Source organism: Microtus ochrogaster, unplaced genomic scaffold (assembly GCF_000317375.1).
Source record: "Microtus ochrogaster isolate Prairie Vole_2 unplaced genomic scaffold, MicOch1.0 UNK2, whole genome shotgun sequence".
NCBI classification, from domain to species: domain Eukaryota; kingdom Metazoa; phylum Chordata; class Mammalia; order Rodentia; family Cricetidae; genus Microtus; species Microtus ochrogaster.
The window spans coordinates 20,430,188-20,452,762 of record NW_004949100.1 but is presented as its reverse complement, the minus strand read 5'-3'; the positions used below and the strand labels follow the sequence as shown (position 1 = coordinate 20,452,762).

The following is a 22,575-nucleotide window of genomic DNA, read 5'->3' as shown; positions in this document are numbered from 1 at the left end:
CTCCTCCTCCTCCTCCTCCTCCTCCTCCTCCTCCTTTTCCTTCTCCTCTTTCCCCTCCTCCTCCTCCTCTTCTTTTTTTAATTGCTCAAATGATTCTTGTGTATTTTAAAAGCTGAAATCCATGGGCTGGAGAGATGAGCGATGGGTAATGGCTTGCCAGGTAAGCATGAGAACACAAATTCCATTCAACAGAACACACGTGTGAAAAGTCACGGGCTGGAGAGATGACCGAGGGTTTGGACCACTATTGCTCTTGCAAGAGTCCCAGCTTGATTCTTAGCACCAACATGATGGCCCCCAGCCATCTGTAACTCCAATTCCAGGGAATTTAATACCCTTTTCAGACCTCTGTGGGACCAGGCGTGCATGCGGTACACACACACACACACACGCACACACACACACACGCACGCACGCACGCACGCACACACACCCCAGATAATAGAGGTTGAAGTAATTAACATTAGGTTAAAGGTGACCTGATTGCCAGGAGCCCTGAGTCCGGACACATGACTTTCCTATGGCCGACACTGCCATCTTACACATGGTTGAGCCTGAGGCTGACTTTCCTTCCAGCCTCTGTCGTCGTCTGTCTTTTCTTTAAGGACAACTCCTCTTGGTTTCAGTGATTAGACTGTTGCTGCCTTCTGCATACTTTATAACAATGGCCCTGGCTTGATGTTGTTCCTACTCAGATTTCTGTTTTGCTGTTTAAGCAGCAAAATTAAGTAGACAATTCTAGAGATAATGCATCCTGAGATGATTCCCTTTTGAAGAGTAGGTTTCATTTAGAGAGCTCTCTCTGCTGCAGTATGCTCGTAAGGACAGAGCTAGGACTCTTCCTAACAGACCGGCACGTTCACATGTTTGTATGTCTCCAATGTATGTGATTCATCTTTGTTCCCAGGTGTAATTTACAGATCCCATTTCGGTTCCTCCACACACTCACTGCTTTTTCTGCTGTAGTAGCTCCTGGCTGCCTGATGTGGGAGGGAGCTCCTTGATCTGGCAGCCATCTTTGTCTGCAGGTCTGCCCTTCACTCCCCTCTCCCTGAAGCTTCAAAGAGAGGACTCTATACTGTACTCTATGTCCTCATGACTCTCACCTTTGTTTCTGGTAATCTCTTGGCCATATTTTCCCTTTATCAGACTTTTTAGGCAGCTTGAGGGGCCTAGCCTACAACCATGGCAAGTAGTCTGATATATTAAAGTGTAAAATCTAAACTGACTCATAAAAATTTTATTAGCCTTAAAACATTTATAACTAAACCATTGACATATTAAACATATATAAATATGAAGTATGTGTCTACTTATTTGGAAACAATGTATCCCAAATAGGAAGTCTAGGCCATGTGATCTCTCGACTTCTCTCAAAGCCTTTACCGTGGGAACTCCCATTCCCCCCCCCATGGAATCAATGTGTCTCCTCCAGACCCAGTATGATGAAGCCCCTTCCAGTTGTTTGGTTGGAAATACTCCCTTTTGGTAGTTCCTGAAGCAGTTCATACCTTACACATTAAAATAATATATCAATGTGTGGCATTTTGTTGCTCACTTATCTCCCCCTACAAGATTACAAGTGCCCTTGGGGCCAGAAGTTTACTCTGATAAAACTCAGACCAATGTTTTAGACAATGCAGGAACGAATCCATGATGAATTAACAAATGGCTATCTGTCATGAATGTGTATGAACTTTCACTTGGTTTAAAACCAAAATAAAATATAAGCATTATTATTGTGAATTATTTTCTGAAGACTTGGTAAACTCCATTTGCTGTGTATATACACCAACATAGATACAATTCTGTTTCATAAGTCACTGACATAGAAATAACTCAGATTTTTTTAATATATATTGAGGGCTAGGAGGTGGCTCAGTGAATGAACTGTTTGCCTTGCAAGCAAGAGGACCTGAGTAACAATCTTCAGCAACTACATTAAGAGTCAGGTACAGTGGCATGTACCCACAATTCCAGAGCTGGAGGTGGAGGTTGGATGATCCCTGGTGCTCCCTGGCTGGCCAGTCTAGTTAAATGGGTCAGGACTAGCGCCAACAAGAGATGATTGTTTCAAAAAACCTAACATGGAGAAGTAACTGAACAAGATGCCCAACATCAGCCGCCCACCATGCTCACGGGCACTGCCGTGCGTATGCAGACAGACACACCCGTGCTCACGGGCACCGACGTGTGCATGCAGACAGACACACTGACCCTTACACAAAAAGAAATGGATAATAATGGTTGACGAAAGTTAGTGCTGTTTGGATTTCAAAAGTCTGACAGGCATCTTCTCCGCATGTGTTGAGTAGCACTCTGGATGATGAGAGACACCTCTGTGAACCTCTCTAAGGCGGCATGAAAGGGAGAAAGGAATGAATCAAAGAATTTGTTGTGTGCTATCATCACAGAAAACATGCTGTTCTTATTTATGGAGCGAATAGGAGAGGATTTTATCTGTGAACACTAAAAGCATTTTCACATCAGAAGAAAGAAAACTGAGTCAGTAAAGGAGTCTCAGGCAGGGCCTGAACATAGGAATGATGACCCTAAGGTGACTAAGAGGTTACATGAAAACAAAGTAAGAGCTGGAATTTGAGAGAGAGGAAGAAAGAATTGCTAAACTTGATGGTCACCTGAGAAATTTTGCAATCTATTGATTGGTATAATTACTGATGTGGTTAATATGTATATTTTGCAGTGTCAAACATTTTTTATTTTAATTGCTTTTTTGGTTAGCATACCAAGAAATGGATTTCATTGAGACATTTTCTTTCACACATAGATATAGATACTTGATAGTTAGCTATCCTTCTGTTAGGATATGCCCCCAATTCCTGCTCTCCTCCACTCTACCACCCTTCCCTTCTGCTTTCATGAAACACATATTCTTTTGCTCTCTTGTTCATTTATCTTTATCCCCTTTAGATCTTTCTCCTTTTCATAGCCCTATATCTACACACATATGTATGCACGGATACATATTGTTTTCCAATCTATATTTTTTTGCCTTTTGAGAAAACATGAAATATTTGTTATCCAGCCTTCCTTATTTCTCCTACGTAATGATCCACTATCCTGCAGATACCATAATGCAATTCTTCATTATGGATGAATAAAGTTATATTGTTTATGTGAGCTGTATTTTCTTTATCCAGTGGTTTCTTCTTAAAAGAAAGAGTGAAATTGTTGCTGAGGATTGGCATCACCACCTATTGACTCTGGCATCAAATTGCAGCTAACAGTCATGGAAGGGTTTTATTTGTTATTCATGTGTGTTTTCTGATTACCGGTTCAAGTCAGTAACTCTACAGATGAAGCTGGAAGTTACATAGTGTTCTAGTTAACTTTACCTGTCATCTTGATTCAGCCTAGACTCACCTGAGAATAGAGTCTCATTTGAGAGGTTGCCCTGAACTGATTGCCTATCGGCATATCTATAAGGGATTGCCTTTATTTGGAATTGAAGTAGGAGGGGCTGGCCACTGTGGGTGGCGCCATTCCCTGGGCAGGTGATCCTAGGCTGTATAACAAAGTTAGCCAAGCATGGGTGTTGGGGAATGAGCCAGGAAGCAACATCGTCCATGATTCCTGCTTCTCCCACTGTGACCTGGAATTGTAAGCCAAATAAACCCTTTCCTCTCCTAAGTTGTTGCTAAGTGTTCCAGCAACAGAAAGGGGACAAGAACAGATTGTAACTTCTATGATTCCTTTTCTTACTCAGGCTTTAATTATCTTGTTTAGGTTTATTTATCTTTGAGTCAGAGTCTTGGTATGTTGTCCAGACTGGCCTTGAACTTGGGATCCTCGGCCTCAGTTCTCTGAGTGTTGAGATTCCAGGGATGTGCTACCATGCTGTCTAGTGTTATAATCTTTGAAGAACAGGCTGAAGTGTATGCTCCTCTTGGCTGTTTGCAAATCAGCAGTGTTACTGTCGGCTGCCAGAGATTTCTGTGCCGGGCTTACTGCAATGCCTCTTCTCGCCTCTTGTTGCAGCACTTGTCCTATGGCAACAGCAGCTGGCATGTGGATGCTGCCTTCCAGCAGACCCTCTGGAGCGTGGCCCCCATCAGCTCCGGAAGTGAAGCGGCCCAAGGTAAGCAATCCACTCTAATTAAAAGATTTGTCCTTGATACAGAGTTGATGCGTATCTTTGGAATCGTGATAATGAGCTGATGGCTAATTAGAGACCTTTCATGTCTTGATAGTCCATCATGCAGAAACGTGACATTTTAGTATCTTGCCCAAGTTGCTATTTAAAAGTGAAGCCTGTGCCAGACTTCATCGTCTCTTGTTTTCATGGTGTTGTCAACTTTGGCCGATTTCTGTGATTTCATGTGCTAGCTCTCTAAGGACTGTTTCTCCCACTTGGGAAACCTCATGGTACCGCTCAGTTAGTCTAATGTCATCATCGTCGCTGTAGCTGGATCACAATGATGTTTATGCAGCAGGGTTTCCCAAGGTGATAGCTGCCTTGATTATAGTGGTTCTCGGTCTTATAGCTTCAAATCAGAGCCAGTACTTGTTTGTTTGTAAATGTGTGTGTGTGTGTGTGTGTGTGCACTTGTGTATATGTGTATGTGTGGGTACATGTAGTCATGAGAGTTAGGTATTGTTTACTTTTTGTCATATGTAAGTGTGTGTGTTTGTGTATGTGTGGGTACATGTGGTCACGAGGGTTGGGTCTTGTTTACTTTTTGTCATATGTAAGTGTGTATGTGTGTGTTTGTGTATGTGTGTTTGCATGCATGTGGGTGTGCAGGTGCAAATGCTCATGTTCATTCACTTTATTTAGTTTTTGATTGAGTCTTTTTGATGGCTTGGATCATACTGATTAATCAAGACTGGCTAGCCAGTGATTCCCGGGGATTTACTTACTGACTGAATGGTCTCCAGAGCTCCACATTTTGTGTATTAAATGGCGATGTTTATGGGGCTGGAGCCACACCCTCTGGTTAGAATATCAAACTAAAGGACGTAAGGGGTCAGCCAGTGCCATTCAACTTAGTGATTTGGTCACAGGTCCAAGATCATTTACTAGTCCATTGTTTCTCTATCAGTGTAGTAAATGATTGTATCAAATGCTCTGTCTGGACATCAGCATCTGCCAGGCCTTCTGAACACAAATGATTTTTAATCCATGCAGGGTATCTTATTGGTGGCGATGTTCTCCGGCTGCTACATGGACACATGGATGAGTGTCTCACTGTCCCTTCAGGAGAACATGGTGAAGAACAGCGGAGGTTGGTACTCAAGCCCGGCATATTGCACTGGCTTTGATGTATTTGTTGGGGAAAGAATAATCTTGGTTTTATACAGAGGAGCACACAATCAAACTTGCAAGGCGTTTTCCTTGTGCAGAAATGGTGCATCTGAGCCCAGACCTGCTAGCTAGCATGCTGGGCAGAATGTCCTCTGTCTGTCATCACTGGAGTAGATTGTCACTATGTCTTATCCCATTGGTGGGAGCTTGACTTCACAGTTGGCTAATTGGCATGAAGGGGAAGGGGGAGGTTAAGGAAATATTGGCCCTTGTTGGACTGACTGTGTTTGACAGAAAAAAAATGTTTCTCACAGACTGACACATTGTGTTGTGTTGCTTTGTCAGAAGTTTTCTTAACTAGGCATAAGCAGGTCTGTTGCAAACATTAGCATCTCCAAAGGCAGATAACACACACTTTCTACTGAAGCCTTCCACTTCATGGCTTCCTAAGAAGGCTTTCTCTAGTTTCTTAAATACCAGAAGAAGCATTGAACATCTCTATCTACTGAAAACACAAAAGCATGGAGTGGGAGGAGAGAATACATAAAGTATTTATTTATTTATTTATTTATTTATTTATTTATTTTTGTTTTTCAAGACAGGGTTTCTCTGTGTAGCTTTGGTGCCTGTCCTGGAACTAGCTCTGGTAGACCAGGCTGGGCTCGAACTTACAGAGATCCTCCTGCCTCTGTCTTCCGAGTACTGGCATTAAAGGCATGTGCCACCACTGCCTGGCAAAGTTAAAGTATTTAACTGCCATAATTGTCCATTATTATTTTTGAATGGCATTTCTGGAAGCTTTAATCTCACACCCAGTCTCATAATTCTCAGGATTCCTTTCTGTCTTTTCCCATTTATTAAAAAAGTGGTAAAGTTGACCGCTTTTTCTCAAATGTCACAGAGACAAAGTTAAAACTGTCTTCAGGTACGGGGAGAAGTATTGGGTGTAATGAAAATGTGCCACTGTTTAGGGTGCTCCAACTGCTCGTGGTTTGCCTCATGAATTGAATTAATTAAGAAGTGCAGTAAGTTGAAGAGGTCACACATTAGAGGAGAAGTAGTTGGGTGATTTGTTACATGTTTTTAAATCTCTGAGTGGGCTCTTCTCCTGGGTATTTGGGTAACTTATTCAGTAGACGCTATCAGTCTCATTTAGTAAAAGGATACGAGTCTTTAGAAAATCAGCCATCACTTCAGTGGCTCAGAAAGACTCACTGGGAGTCTGTTCTCATGGGTAACTTGGTTTAAGGTCAAGAGTGGAACACAGCTTGTAGGGAAGTTCCATCAACTACAAGTGCTGTGTCACCTGTGACTGTGAACCCCCTCCTCCAAGGTTCCAGTGTTTAGGCACTCAGTCCCCAGTGGTGCTATTCTGATGTGTGTGCTTGTGTGTGTGTGTGTGTGTGTCTGTGTGTGTGTCTGTGTCTGTATGAGTGATCTTAGAGAGGTAGGGGTATCATTGATGTGGATTGGAGGCTGGAGGGTAGGTGTTGGGGTTTCTAGGTGGTGTGTGCGTGCATGTGTGTGTGTGTCCGTGTGTATCCGTGTGAATGATTTTAGGGAAGTAGGGGATATTGTTGATGTGGATCTGAGTCTGGAGGGTAGGTGCTAGAGTTTCTAGGTGGTGTGTGTGTGTGTGTGTGTGTGTGTGTGTGTGTGTGTGTGTATGAATGATCTTAGGGAATATCCTTGATGTAGATCTGAGTCTGGAGGGTAGATGCCGGAGTTTCCAGGTGTTTTACAAAGAATTGTACAAAGAAGCCTGGTTAATTAGAAGAAAGGAGATGGCACATTAAGGGAAAGAGACATGGGGGCCTAAGGAGTGTCATGTCTTACCAGTGGCTTGGTTCCAAGGAGGCAGAAACGGGTGAGCCAATGTATGCAGTGACCTTTTGTGGGTCATCATCTTAGTAGCTGCCTGTCCCAAGGGCATAGAATGCAGACAGCTTTTCGGAGCATGCTCTTTTGTCTGATCGAAGCTCAGCTAGACTAAAGACTGCTGGTCTTTCAGCTGCTGTCTTCTGTATGTTAGTCTCTGACATTTCCTCTTCCAGTGTCCTATTCTCCTGCATCAGTGCCTAGCTGGAGGGAGGGGCTGTTAGGGGCAGGCATTGAGATTTCTGTGCCCGCTGCACTTTCTGTCCATGCAGTTCTCCCTGGTCCACTCAGATGTGAGCAAGCTCTAGACACCACCAGCTGCTCCTGCCATTGTGCCATTACCCCCATGGCAGACTAGAGCCCCTTAAACCATGCACCAAATTAAGCTTGGTGCTTTTAAGGTGCTCTCGCCAGATATTTCACTTGTTTGTTTAATTGCACTTATTTATTGTGGTGGTGGTGGTGGTGGTGGTGTGTGTGTGTGTGTGTGTGTGTGTGTGTGTGTGTGTTTGTGTGTGTGCACATGCGAGCCACACTGTACATGTAGAGGTCAGAGGACAACACGTGTGAGCCATTTTTTTTCTGTATGGGTCCCAAAGATCAAACACAGGTCATCAGGTTTGGTGGCAAGTGACTTTACCCTCTGAAGCATATAGGTGGCCTGAGCCAGGTATTACTGTGGCAAAAAATGTATCCAGTACATGTTGCTTTCAGTGTCTTAGGATTACCAAGAGGGTCCTAGAATGCTGAGGAGCACATCAAAAAGCAGCTGGCTTGGGGAATTATTTCCAAACAGAAAGCGAAGCATAAGAGTGAACATGAGTGATGGAAGTCTGTTCTATAAAAACAGTTTTTCCCTAAGTGATGCAGAGAGAGTATGGAAAGACTAGAAGCTGGATGCATCTGCTACACTTGTTTTTCTGTCAGCCCCAAGCTCATGGCTCAGCTCTTCTCCTGTGCTTCCTGAGCTGGGCTTGTGGGGCTGGGATGGGATCCTCATAGCTGTGAGAGGCAAAAGACACTTGGATTAGAGGTGAGAAGAGCTTACATCTGGGGAACCCACGAGAAAGAGGGATATCACTGAGTTCATGTGGCAGAAGGTAAGGCCTTGTGTCAGTTACTCTGAATTACTATGGGAAAAGACCCATAAGCAATGTGACCGAGGGAAGGTCTGATTTACCCATGGTGTTGGGAGAGATAGTTGGTACGGAGGATGGCAGCAGCAGGTGTGTGTTTGTTAAGAGAGCTATGTTAAAATTGGGTGCAGTGAGTTCAGAGAATCTAAGTGCATCCAGTAGGAAATCGTGGTATCTGAGTCTGACTCAGGGGGAAAAAAAGTGTGTCTTGAATATAAATTATTAAAGCATGAGAACATTTGAGGGAAGGGGCAACAATCACATGTTCACTCGGAGAGGAACTCTGGGGACCGGTTGTGACCAGCACCCATGGTTAAAGCACCTTTGGGTACTAACTTTGATTGAATTCTTAGAACATTTGCCACTGTGTCTCAGTGTGTTCACCTCAACACACTGAGAGACTCTTCCAAGGTCGTGGAGGCAGTGAGAACACATCTGTTTGCTATCTTTTTATAGCATGTTGACATGGTGCAATTAGCTGAACGTGGATGCTGGATCATGGCTGTAGGGAGAACATGAGTCAGAGCGAGGCAGGACGGAGCCTCGGGGAGGATGCTTAAGGAAGAAAAGTTCTATGTTTCTTGATTGAGTTGTGAAACTGGGCAATTATATATACATAATGAAAAAAAAGACTCCCTTAAAATTAGGTTTATGGAAAGCCTTATGATTTTGAATCCTGTTGATATCATTACATAGACCTTCAAAATTGCTTCTTTGTTCTCCCCACAAGCTATTGCCTGTGTCTCAGAGAGCTAGAGAAGGCAGCAGCCCACAGGCAGCACTTTCTTGTATTAATATCAATCGATTTTGGGGGAATAAATGCATAATGATGGCCTCAGCATATATTTTGATTTATTAGAAAAAGAAGTTAAAATGATTTGATTATTTTTTTAAATGGTGAGTTTGAGCAAGGAAATATGTAAAAAAAAACAAAACATAGTACTTTTGTCTTATAGGTTTTTGCTTGTAATTTTGATCTAGATGTGCCTATTGATTGTTTCCTGTTATTAAAATTAAAGATCAGATGTCACATGAGATTTCTTTCTAAGTAGTAGAAATGACCGAGGAGATAACCAGTGGTGACATTTGCTTCTGAGGAATTCAGGTCTATTTTGATCATCCGTGCTAGGCTCCCTAGTGGATTTGGCTGTTGGCTGTACCTTGTTCAGCCAGGTATTTAATAGCTGTAACTGTAGTTGTAGAGATAGAGAAAACTGTTCAGTGGCAGGGCATGTAATTCTAGATACTGATGGACTTGGCTCAACTTTTTCACAATGAGACGTATCTGTATTCATCCTCCAAGTTACCTATTCATTCTCATAGAGTGCTAATAAGACTCGTAGGAAGAATAGTCTCCAGTGTGCTATTCAGCTCAGTAGGATTGAATCGGAGAATGAGATATCAAGATTTAACTACGTAGATATTCCCTCATACTTCCTGCCCATCTTACTTGACAGATTGAGTTTTGACAGGATCAGGAAGTATATGTCACTATTATTTTAAGTTCTTTGAGTTTTTTTTTTCAGGCAGGAATTTAGCTGTAAATCTTCTAGTGTATGTCTTACAGGGCCAGCCGGGCAGCTGCAGTGGGTGTGAGCAATCAGACAGATGTCTCAGTGTTAACTGTGGGGAAGCTCTCCAGAAAGGCGACAAGTTACATCATGGAGGAATAGGTTGTGGAGGGGGGTCAGTAAGAGAAATTAGGTGTCACATGATGATTTAATTAATTTCATTTAATTAATAGGCTTCAAATTTAATGATCAAATTTCATTTGGAGCAAGATGGACTTTTGGTTGTTACAGATTTTGTCTCTCAATGTATTTCAAAGTGTCCACAAGGCCCTTATGAAATGTAGCTGTATTTATTTATGAGCAGAATATACATTCTGGGAATTAAGTATGTTATATCTTTGAGACAGTACCTTTTATTCTGTTTATTTTGTTGCTGTTGTGGTGCCAGGTTTTGAACCTCAGACCCAAGCATTCTGACAGGGAACAACATCTTTGACAAGTTAATAAATTTAAAGCAGTTACATTAGGGAATATTATTTTGAATCTTCAGTTTAGAAATCAGTATGGGGTCAATGTTTATAAAGAATCATTTTATTTTTGAAGACAGGTTTACAAGGTATCTTTTGTATAGCTGAGTTCATTCTACACAATGTTGGGGATGGCTGTCATATTCTGGATTCTGGGCTCTGAGCTGAGTGGAAAGAGACAGTGGCTTCTCTCAAGAAGGCTATGTTCTATAGTAATAATAAAATAGGCATGTTGATTCACAGTTATGAACACACATTGCCCACGTGCACATAGGTTGAATGAACTGGATAAGAACTATGAGGAGATAAAAGGATGGAAAGGAATCAAGAGTGTGTAGATATTGCATGTTCTGCGGAAATGATGGGGAAATGAAGAGACAGAGGGGGGACAGAGGGAAGGCGCTGTGTTTGTGTCTAATCACGCACTGCATCTGGAATCTACTTACTTTGTCTTGTTCCTTTCAGGGAGGACAGTGAAGACACAGTACCTTATGTGATATGGAAATAAATGCTACATTTGCTTTCTAGAATGTGACCTAGTAGACACAAGCTTTGCTGCATGAATATATGATAATAGTTTTACTTCTATGGCCTCTGTAAAACAGCTGTGTGCTGTCATTATGAATAACTGATAAATCATGAGATAAGCTTCATAGGATGAGTTGAGTGTCTCTTGGTCTGACTTAGAGAGAGGCATGTGGTTTATGATCCTGTGCACAGTTATGATCTAGTCTCCTTAGGAGGATAGTGTTCCCAGGTTTCTGCTGCAGGTGGCACCCTCATGTGTCCCAGCACAGTCAAGGATGAAGCTGTCCATGTTTGCCGGTTTTGTGACAGGTGTTTGATCTTTCTGGGTATTTTTGCTCATGTGATTTTGCAAATGAATATCAAGTGCTTGAAAAACTACTTCTAACCTATTGCAGTCTCTCTGCTTTGTCAAAGATTAGTGGACTATATTTGTGTGGATCAATTTTTGGTACACAAAGATAGTTTGTCTTTATCCCATTGTGTATACTTTTCTTTCTTTCTTTTTTTTTGCTTTTTGGTGTATTTTTAAAGGTAAGATCTCATGTAGCTCATATTAACCTTGTACTCACTATAAATCTAAGGATGACCTTGAACTTCTGACCCTCCTGCCTCCTGTACTTCCCAAATGCTGGAATTATAGGCGTGAGTCACCACGCCAACCCAATTGGTTTTCTATGCTTATTTAATATCTTGGAGCTTGTGTTATTTATGTTAAGTTATTGGCTTCAGTAGTATGTGCTAGTATTGATGAGACAGATGATATAATTTTTTCAGTGAGAATATGTTGAGACCTAGCTCTACCATTGGCCCTCAGGAGGAGGCTGGCATGGGATTGACTGGCTCAAAGACAAAGATTAGCTTGTTCTTAACAGTATGTGTAACAGAAAATAACCCAGGCCTTTGAATATGTTGCCAGTAACTCTTCTATGATTGTGACAAAATGTCTGACAAAAACAACTTATGGAAGAATTTTATTTTTGTTCATGGTTTCAGAGGATTCATCATTGACAGGCAATGTAGGCTTGCAGGACCCTGTGGTGGAGACTCTTCAAGTCCCGGTTGCAGAGTGACAAGCAGAGAGAGTAGGGTAGGGCCAGGAATGAACGTAGCAGTCAAAGGCCCACTGCTGGGGACTTTCCTTCTGCCAGTGTCTACCTCCAGTAAGTTCCACAGCCTTCAAAATAGCACCATAGAATGGGGACCAAGCATTCAGAACACAAGTCTGAGGATGGTAGTTCAGATCCAAGCAATAACAAACGTCTGGAAGCCCATAATACTACTGATTTGACAGTAGTAACTCAGTTCAAGCCAACACTAGTGAGTCTTTGCTTATCACTATGAAAGGACTGACTACAAACTGTTCAATATGGACTCTTCACAGTGCTATAGAGAGGTTGTATCATTCTTAACTTCCTCATAGTAACCTAGGGAATTCTTGAAGAAATGGAGGTGGGCCAGAGAGATGGATTAGTAGCAAAGAGTGCTCATTGCTCTTGCAGAGGATCCAAGTTTAGTTCCCAGCAACCATGTTCACAACTGCCTGCAGATCCAGCTGCAGGGAATCTGACATGCACTTCTGGCACATGTGAACACACACACACAAACACATACACACACACACACACACAAATAAAAATAAGTCTTAAAACAAAAAAAAGTGGAGGCCGTGAGCTGGGCAACCTGCCCAGGTTTGTACAATGAGATGTCTTCAGAAACTTAATAACAATGAGATATGAAAGGGGCTTGCCAGATCCTTGGTGCCCTCCAAAAAAAAGTGAGCTCATGGCTGTGACATCGTCTGGAGAAGGTGCCCTCTGTCTGAACTCACCCCTGTAGCCATCAGGAGTCTCCTCATAGCACCCAGTGTTTTATTAATGATGCTTTATGGTTATATCCTAAAGCTCACTAATTGGAATGGTGTATACTATAATTTTTTATGAATAAATACCCTGCGCCAGGCAGTGAGAAGCTTGTAAAATTTGTACTCTCATTAGCATGCGATTGTAGTACTTTCTGGGCTTCAGATTTAGAAGATGAATACACTGGCTGTCGCAGCCCTTGCTTTTACCCAGAGAATGAGTGGTTGAACAACTGAGATAAGATTTAAATTGTATTTTATGACTCCCAGAGCCAAAAGAGCTAACTGCTTATGTTTTGGTGGACAGTATTTTAATAACTATGAGAAGCTGAATTGATGAGATTGTGGGGAGACTCTGTGCTTAGGATAAATATAAAGTTCCTCTTACATGATCAGTCTGAAATATGAGTTCCCTAATGAAGGAGGAGAATATGTTACAGAGGCATAATGTACAGCCGGAAGCCTGGGAGTTTTCAAAGCAGTCATGAATGTGCTTGTATGATTGGCTAGTACATGTGCAATTAAAAATTTCCTTCTTGGTGAAATTGCAGTGACTTCAACTTTTCCCAATTATGATCTAGAGGCTTCTGTTACAAATGTGTGGTTAGTATCAGTTTTGGGGTTTGTCATCCTAGTTACTCAAGAGGCTATGGCAGGGGGATCTCCAGTCAAAGACCAACCTTGGCTACCAGGTGAGTTCAGAGTCAGCCTGGGAAATTTAGGGAGACCTGTTGCAAACTTAAAAGGTAAAAAGAGCTTCAACTTGGTGCTAGAGTGCTTACCTTATTGTGTGTGAAGTCCCTAGTGCTGCACAGTAATAATAATTTAGGATGTTAGGAATGTTATCAACTTGCATTACTTTTACTTATTTTCTTCTCCCCCACAATAGCTCTAGCAGGGTAATGAGGAAAGGATTTATTTCCATCTCAGGGTCATGTGATCATCATAAACAGCGAGGGCAGGAACCTAGAGTAGGGAGCTGATGCAGAGACCATGGAGGAGTGCTGCTTACTGGCTTGTTCCTCCTGGCTTGCTCAGCCTGCTTTCTTATAGAATGCAGGATGACCTGCCCAGGGCTGGCCCCACCCACAATAGGCTAAGCCCTCCCACATCAATCACTAATAAAGAAAATGCCCTACAGGCTTCTCTACATCTCTATCTTTTGGAGGCATTTTTCCCCCCTCAAGGCTCCCTTTTCTCCAGTGAGTCTAGCTTGCTTCAAGTTGACATAAAACTTGCCAACACAAAATCCATTCATCTTCCTTGAATTTTGACAAATTGCTGCCATTTGCATTGAAGTCCCTAGTGGCTGCTCGAAGGGCACTTGTCTAAGCTGTATAAGTCTTTTTAACTTCTTTAAAGAAGGGTGTTTTCCCCCCCGCCAGTCTTCCATGCAGGAAGGATAATTACCCTGAAATAATCATTGAGTTGTCTGAGTTTAAAGATATTAATACCACTTGGTAAACTTGTTGGACTTTGTGATCATTTTAATGAGAATGGCCTATGTAGGCAATGTTTGAATGTCTGATCCTCAGTTAATGGAACTGCTTTGGGAAGGATTGGAGGTATGGACTTGTTGGAGGAGATGGGTCACTGGCAGCAGCAGCGGGGAGTGGGGTGGGGTGGTGGCTTTGACTTCTCAAAAGCCCATGACAGACCCGGTTTCTCTGCTTTATGGTTGTAGTCTCAACATGCAAACTTTCAGCTACTGCTGCAGTGCCATGGCTGCTGGCCTGCTGCCATGCTTTCTGCCATACTGGTCATAGACTTTCTAGCCCTCTGAAATCATGAGCCCTCAAATTAAATTCTTTCATAGGTTGCCTTGGTCATGGTGTCTCTTCACAGAAGTAGAAAAGTAACTTAACCAGACTTTGAAAAAAATGTCTTTCTGGACTCTGATTTTGATGCCTTGGATACATGGTGGGCCAAAGTGATGCCCCGTTCATAGACTAGGGGCGTGCCTCCAGGTGGGCCAACTTTTAAAGAAGATCACCTTCCCTATTGTCATTTAGGATGGGCCTCTAACCTTGTTCCATTTAGGGTTCTGATACCTTGCACCAACATTTAAGCTGAATCATCCCATGGATACTTGCTTTAAAAACCACCAACTTCTACACATTCTGTTTATATGGGGATCCAATAAATAACTAAGATGTCCTGGCCAGCAGTGAATACTTGAGGGGGACCCCAGATTCTCTATGCCTCATGTTGGACTGGAACACTTTGCAGAGTTCAGTGCAGAAGGACCCTTAGGAGTGAGCTAATAGAGTTCAGAAAAGAGTAGGATTTACTCTCCTTTCAACTTTATGGTTGTGTTTTAGAAATCTGAATTAAACTTACCCTTAGTTTTATACTCATATAAAAATTTTAAAAACTTCCTGTTAAATTGAAATGAGTTATTAAAGAATATGTTTGAGCAATTCCATATATATATATGTTATATAGATATATAATTTTACATAGACATATCCATACTATTTGTATCTTAAAGCCCATTTTATTTTCAACCTTGTGATTTCTCCATCCTACTCTGTTTAATCAACAGCCTAGATTCGTTACTCAGCACCTTTTTCTAAGCTCATTTCGAACTTCACATTTCTCTATTTGACATAGTCATAGTGATTTATTGCTGTACAGAAAATGGGTATTGTTTATATTTCTGTCTCAGTTTCTTTCTCTGTTACTGTGATAAAATACTTTAAAAAACACAACTTGGAGGAAATGAAAGCGTGTATTTCAGGCTCCAGTTTCAGTTTCTGATCTACCATGGTGAGAAAGTCATCATGGCAGGGACTTGAGAGACTGGTCACATTGCTTCCACAGGCAGCAGAAGAGAACAATAAATACATACATGTTTGAATTCATTTCTCTCTCCTATTGACCGTAACTGTGATGTTTTCAGGTACTTCAAGGTCCTACTACCTCGATTTCCCCACAATGGTGGGCACTACATGGACGTGCAAGCCAAATAAGTTCCCTTTTCTAAGTCAGTGTGTTTTTTCCCAGTAACAGAAAAGCAAAGACAACTCCAGTGTCTTTATATTAACATGCATCCTAGAGCCCCATCTGTTTTGTACTGTTTTGTTTTGTTCTTTCTTCTCTTCAGACAAGAATATGATCTTTTATTGCCATTTTTTGTAGTGATTTAGGGATTTTAGCCTAAAAGTTTTCACTCTGACTCTTGTTGCAAAGCATAGAGGTTATGAAATGGTTGTATCTTCATTTTATTCCATGTACAGTAAATCTTTGATTTCCATTTTGATCCTGAGAAAATTTCTTTATTTTTCAAATGGTTTTTTAACTTACATTTATACATTTCATTGTTAACCATCAGAAGAAATAACAAGGAGTCCAGAGGGTTGGAGAAGTGGCTCAGAGGTTAAGAACACCGACTGCTCTTACAGAGGACCCAGGTTCAATTTTCAGTTCCCACATAATGGCTCACAGTTGCCTGTTACTATAGTTCCAGAGGATCTGATGCCCTCTTCTGGCCTCTGTGGGCACCAGGAATACATGTGATGTAAGGTATATATGCTGGCAAAGCACCCATATGCATAAAACAAAAGTAAACTAATACACTGTTTTTTATAATGAACATAGACTTTTATTAAAGACAGAGAATTTTAACTCTATCATCTGTCTGTTTATCTTTCTATCCATCTGTCTCTTTATCTCTCTACACATCTGTCTATCACTTATCTAATTTATTATTTGTGTATATACACACAGAGAAGCTGAATGTCTAGATTACTTTTAATTTATTATTAAAACATATACCAGGAGACTGGTTTTGTTAGCCTGAGTGTTGCCACTGGCTTCTCTTTTTCTAAAGCTGCTGAAATATTACTATTATACAACCAAGGTTAAGAACAATGTCATTGAAATAACAAGTGCAGCCCCATAGTTCTCAGAATGTCAATCTGAAGAATATACTTCATGTAGGGACTTATGAGAAATGTAGATTCATGGATTTCCCCTTGACTTCAATCAGAAACTCTACCTATGAGGCCTGCTTGGATCTTAAGAAGATCTTGTAGTATTAGGAGCGGCGGGCTGCTTCCCGCCACTCCGGCCGCCTCCGGCTAGCTTTACCCGAAATAATTACACGGACACTGTATTCTTTTAATCACTGCTTGGCTCTTTAGCTCTAGCCCTTTTCTCGGCTAACTCTCGCTCCTGGACTAACCCATTTCCAATCATGTGTGTCGCACCCCAAGGTGCGCTTACCAGGAAGATTCTAGCCTACGTCCATCCTGGGTCGGAGCTTCATCGCGTGTGCCTCAGAGAGCAGAGCTCTCGCCTCTGCCCGCAGGAGTGGAGAGCATCATGTCTCTCTGAGGCGTCTGCCCCGGAGAGGAGAGCTGTGGAGTCTCTGAGCTCACTTCCTCTTCCTCTCAGCGTTCTGCTCCTCCCACCTACGTTCTAACCTATCAGGTCAAGCAGCTTATTTATTTAATTAACCAATGACCTTCCTCCATCAGGATCTTATAAAAATTCTCACTCACTAAGGTTTAAGATTCATCCACCTGCATCAGTGGTACTGTACTTGGGCTGATTTTGTCTCAAGGGACATTAAGCAATGTGAGAGACAGTTTTACCTGTGCCAGCCTGGGAGACTGCTCTTGGTATTTAGTTGATAATGGTCAGATTGCTGCAAATATCCTATAATGTAGGGGCAGCTTCAGCAGCAAAGATATACCTAACCCCACACAGCAGGTGTACTACTATGGAGGTACCCATATATGGGAGGTACCCATATGGGGTCTAAGTTTTGGCTCCTCTTTGGGCTAAGCTGAAGCCTTGAAAAAGAGCTAACTCCACATCTCTTTTATGTCCATTGGCATAGCATTTTTGATAGTTTCTTGAGTGATGACTATTCTCAGCCATATTGGAAAGTCAGTGCTGTAGTGTTTACAGATCTTGTCACTGTGCACAGCTGAGGATGGTCCTGAGCCTACTGGTCAATCTTAAGAAATGAACATTCAGACATTGTGTGCCTCCTGATGGTTGTGATATCACAGGAAGTGGGCAACATGGATAGCTGAAATGTTATTGAGAAAAATCTAAGTTGAATAAGCAGATATTGTTAGAGGTGGATTTAGAAATGAAAGAAAAGGTTTTTGTGAGACAATTTAGAAAATTTGAAAAATCAGTATTTTTGCAGGTTGTCTGTGAAGGAATAATTACAGGCTGGTACGCTGAGCTGATCTTCCATTGATAATTGTTGGCCTTTTGTTCTCAGTGTGCAAAGGCTTATTTAATATAATTTTGTGTGTCTTTGAGAAATTCCATAGTAAAGACAGAGAGAAAAGGGATACCAAAGGGGATAAGGAGGAGAAGCAGGCCAGGATGGTATGGCCCAGAAAGAAAAGGTTCACACAGTTTTTTTCTTCAAAAGAACCCTCTATTGGAGTTGGTGACATGAAGGTCATTTGACAGTCACAGCACAGCAAAATCCATGTCACTGGAGAAGCTGCAGGTCTGGGGATGAGACTGGAGCACCAGGAGAGCCAACAGAAGGCAGATGGTAGTGAGGCAGAGGGGAGGCTAGAGAGAGAAAATTCCTGTGTGTGCTTGGATCATGAGGACTGTGCTCTAGAGAAGACTCTGAATCCTTGGGAAAAGATGCAAGGTGTGTTCACAGGCTTTAGCTTCCTTGCATCAGTGTTGAAGGGTGGTTGCAGAGACAGATTTGACTAATTTGTGTAAGACTCTCGATAACATGTTAAATTATTAGGAGTGCTTGCATTTGAGTGCGTGTGATGCACATCCAGAGATGCACCTTTTTCTGAATTTTTTTGCTTTGGTATATTTGTGCATTATATATTAAAGAATTTATTTCTACTTACAAATTTATGTGTATGTGCATACATGTGTGGGTGCCTATGGGTGCTGGAAGAGGGCATTGACTCACCTGGAGCTGGAGTTACAGGCAGTTGTGAGCCATGCAGCATGGGTCTTAGGAACCAAACTTAGGTTCTCTACAAGGAGAGCAAGTACTTTTAACCACTGACCCATCTCTCATAAATCTGTTTATATTTTGCCATACATTCCCCATTTGGTGTAAATTGCAGATGATTGTATTAAAATACTAATAATCAGTCTTCTTATATTTATCAGAAGTATTTTAAATAATAAAAGTCAAATATATATCTGTGAACATTTACATACATATATTTAAATAATAATATGTAAAACCATGCCTAACCTGGTAAGTGTGTGCTTCCACAGACAAAAGCTGATGAAAGAAATCTGTCCTGTAGAGGGTAGTTATGGAAACATTTATTAATATTATTGAGTGAAATGATGGTGAGAAAATATGTTTAAGTAAATGTTTATTGAAAAAGAGCTTATGTTGGTCACTGTTACACTTACTTTTATTTCCAGCTGTCTTATCTCCTGCCTCACAGTAGATCTTTAACTGTCTATACACAGGCTGTTCTGTACCTGCTTTCTTTCAGTTTGCTTAAAAGACAGAGTTCACAGGATGAAACCGGTTAAACTCAACCTTTTTTCATGTCAACAGAACGGTTCATTATGAAGGTGGTGCTGTATCAGTTCATGCGCGCTCCCTCTGGAGACTGGAGACCCTAAGAGTCGCGTAAGTAGAACTTCTAAACCCAGCCTAAGGTTCTGAGGGTGCAGAGTGGTCAGTACCTTTGGCTTCTAATTCAGGGTAAGATGGTCCAGTTAATGGCTCCAGCAGCAAGCAACATGGAGAATGTGCCCAACCCCTTGTTCTTCTTATCTCTTTCTGCATCTTCCGTCTTGATTCACTAGGCACTAGACCTAAGAATGGTCCCACCCATTTCATACATTCCTACAGCCTGCCTTTATCCTGAATCTCTTTTGCTTTGTTAACATCATCTTATCCTACACCTGGTATCTTCCTGGCCTAAAGTATTACCAGGACAGATTTATGTCAAATTTGGAAGCAAACCTGTCACTCACCTGAAGCCTGAAATTTTGTAGGTTTAAACTTATAAAGGTGCACCTGAATATGAAGAATCCAGTAGTTATTTGCCAAGACCATGAATTTTATTGGCAAGTAGCTTGACTGGAGTGGGACATTCTGGATAGGAGCAAAAATCATGACAGTATTCATTATAGCAGCAAGAATTTCGATAGACATACTTGTACACATATTTCTGGTAAATTTAAAAGTTATCTTAAGAGTGACTTTTAGTTCATTTAAATGAACACTACATCACTGATAAAGGCATAGCTTTAAACTGCTTTAGACAAAACTAAAATATCAGTGAAGTAGTTTTTAAAGATAAATGGAAGACTTAGTGTATATTTAACATGCACTAAGCTATCCATGGATTTTCCATATAATATTGCACTCCAGAGGATATTATTGGTGTAGGATACAGACTCGTTGAGCGGAAACCAAGGGCTGTTTTACTAGATCAGTGTATATATATATACACTGATTATTAAAAATGTGAGCTATTTACCTAATTTAATGATAAATGCAATAATTTAGTGTCTGCAGTCACTTTGCTCACGTAGTCTGTACAGCAATTTTAGAATTGATTAATATTGTGCTGATATGTTTAAACAGATGGGTGGAAAACAACTTCCTGTGTATAAAAGAAGCAATGTTTTTGTTTTGTGTTTTGAGAAAGGGTTTCTCTGTGTAGCCCTGGCTGTCCTGTAAGTTGCTCTGTAGACCAGGCTGGCCTTGAATTTAGAGATCTGCCTGTCTCTGCTTCCTGAGTGCTGGGACTAAAGCTGTGTGCCACCGGCCTAAAGAAGCGATATTTTAAAATAAAGTGGCTTCATCACTGCTTCCCAAACACTGAAGTGAGAATAAATATTGCTGAGTTCACATTCTACTTCATTTACTTAAAAATACTCAAATTCTTTTTTCATGGGTAATGTTGCTTATTATTCTTCTTTCTCAGTTGTGTTAATCAAGAGATTTTACTTCATGGTGGTGTGATTTTGTGAGTGCCCAAGTTTTCCTTCTTCCTGCTTAGCAACAAGATGTTCTTGTAAACTCTTACATATTGTTCAGTTAGTCTCTACCACCAAACTTCTGTATTCATAATATTTAATGTTTAATAATTAAAAACTTCAATTATTCTTTATATAAATATAAAGCTGATTAAGTCCACCAAAATTGTAATACTTTTGATAATTATTAAGCTTAGAAGTAAAATTTTATTAGATATGCATCTAATATAGACATGTATAAAATTACACTGTCATTTTATAATATATAACTAAGGGAACTATCATAGCTATATATTAAAGTAATTCTCCCCTAATTCTGAAGTATAAAAGTTGTGAGTTTCACCTCCAGTTTTCTCGGTCTGTCTTCTTTATTGCACCTGGTTCTGAGATGTTTGTGCATACAGACATCTAGCATTTATGTCTGTACAAGCTATTTATAGTGTTTATCCACACATGTGCATTGCATGCACACACACATGCACGCATGCGCACATGCACACACTCACATTCGTACTTGTCAGTAGCTGCTTCTCTCATGGTGATGTGATTGGATCAAGTTCTGGTTTTTTGGTCAGGTGGAGTGGAAGTCACATAAGATGGGGCCAGCCATTCCGACTACGGCATGTCACAACAGGAAAATACTTAAGCCTTATGGAAGACAAGAACCTCCTACTCATGGACAAAGAAAAGGCTGATGTAAAATCAACTGCATTTGCCTTCCGGTCTTCCAAGGTAAGATGGCCTGCGTCATTTTGGAATTTCTGTTCATGTGTCGCTGTTCTGTTTCTTTGATGTTGAAATTATAGAAAGAACTGATGTAAAGTCTTCTCATTCCCAGCTTCTCTTCCTAACTTTTCATTAAACTGGTTTCTCAAACTACTGAAATGAGCCGAGAGACCCTGCTGGCTTCCAGAGTTTCATTTTTAGATAAAGCGCACCCTCCATCTCTTTCTTGATTGCTTTTCTGTTGTATTTTTTAAATATAAATTTTTATTTTATATTTTTTCGTTTTATTGAAAATGCCTTTTTTTTCGCAATAGTATATCCTGATTATGGTTTCCCCTCCCTCTCTTCTTTCCAGTTCCTTCCCACTTCCCCTCCCATTCAGATCCACCCTTTCTATCTCTGACTAGAAAACAAACAGGCTTCTAAGGGATAATAATAAAATAAAAATATAACAAGACAAAAAAGCTAACACATCAGAATAGGACAAAACAAACAGAAGGAGAAGAGCCCAAGAAACGGCACAAGAAGCAGACAGAGATGCACAAGAAACAGATACAGAAGCAGAAACCCTCTGATTTGCATGTTCAGGAATCCTGTGGAAACACTAGACTGGAAGCCATAGCATATATGGAAAGGACCTGTAGGGTAAAAGAGAGAGAGCGAGAAAATAAAAGGTGTATAAATAAAAAACTTTAAAATGTAGAATAAAAAAAGGAAAATCCATGACACAACATTATAAGACAAAGAACTACCAAAGATGCTCTTGGGTTTCTTTTTTGTTGGCCATCTACAGCTGGGCATGCAGCCTGCCCTTAATAATAGTTTGTTTCCCCAGTGAATAGTTTGTTTCTCCCTTGGAGAAAACTAAATTTTCATTTGCAAGTGGTTGTCACGTGGAGATAACTTCTGAGTCAGGGATGGGGACATGTGCTCATTTCTAGCTCTAGGCCTCCATCTGGTGTAAACCTCTTCATGCCCCATGCAGGCTGCCTCAGTGTCTGTGAGTTCATATGACTTTTGACCGTGCTGACTTAAAGGGTTTTGTTTTGTTTTTTTCTTTTTTTTTTTTTACTTTTTATTTTAAATTTATTTATTTATTAAAGATTTCTGCCTCCTCCCCACTACCGCCTCCCATTTCCCTCCCCCTCCCCCGATCAAGTCCCCCTCCCTCATCAACTTGAAG

The 22,575-nt window shown here is 41.0% G+C and overlaps 1 protein-coding gene across 3 annotated transcripts in view; it reads left to right on the top strand.

Annotated features, from left to right (window-relative positions):
* Positions 1-22,575, top strand: part of Ryr2 (ryanodine receptor 2) — a 574,535-nt gene that overhangs the window by 254,068 nt on the left and 297,892 nt on the right. For all 3 annotated transcript variants that reach the window (XM_026788350.1, XM_026788349.1, XM_026788348.1), the window contains 4 exons: positions 4,000-4,099; positions 5,150-5,246; positions 19,231-19,305; positions 21,242-21,398. In XM_026788350.1, coding sequence (XP_026644151.1) covers positions 4,000-4,099; positions 5,150-5,246; positions 19,231-19,305; positions 21,242-21,398 — 429 coding nt within the window. The remainder of the gene's footprint in view (positions 1-3,999; positions 4,100-5,149; positions 5,247-19,230; positions 19,306-21,241; positions 21,399-22,575) is intronic.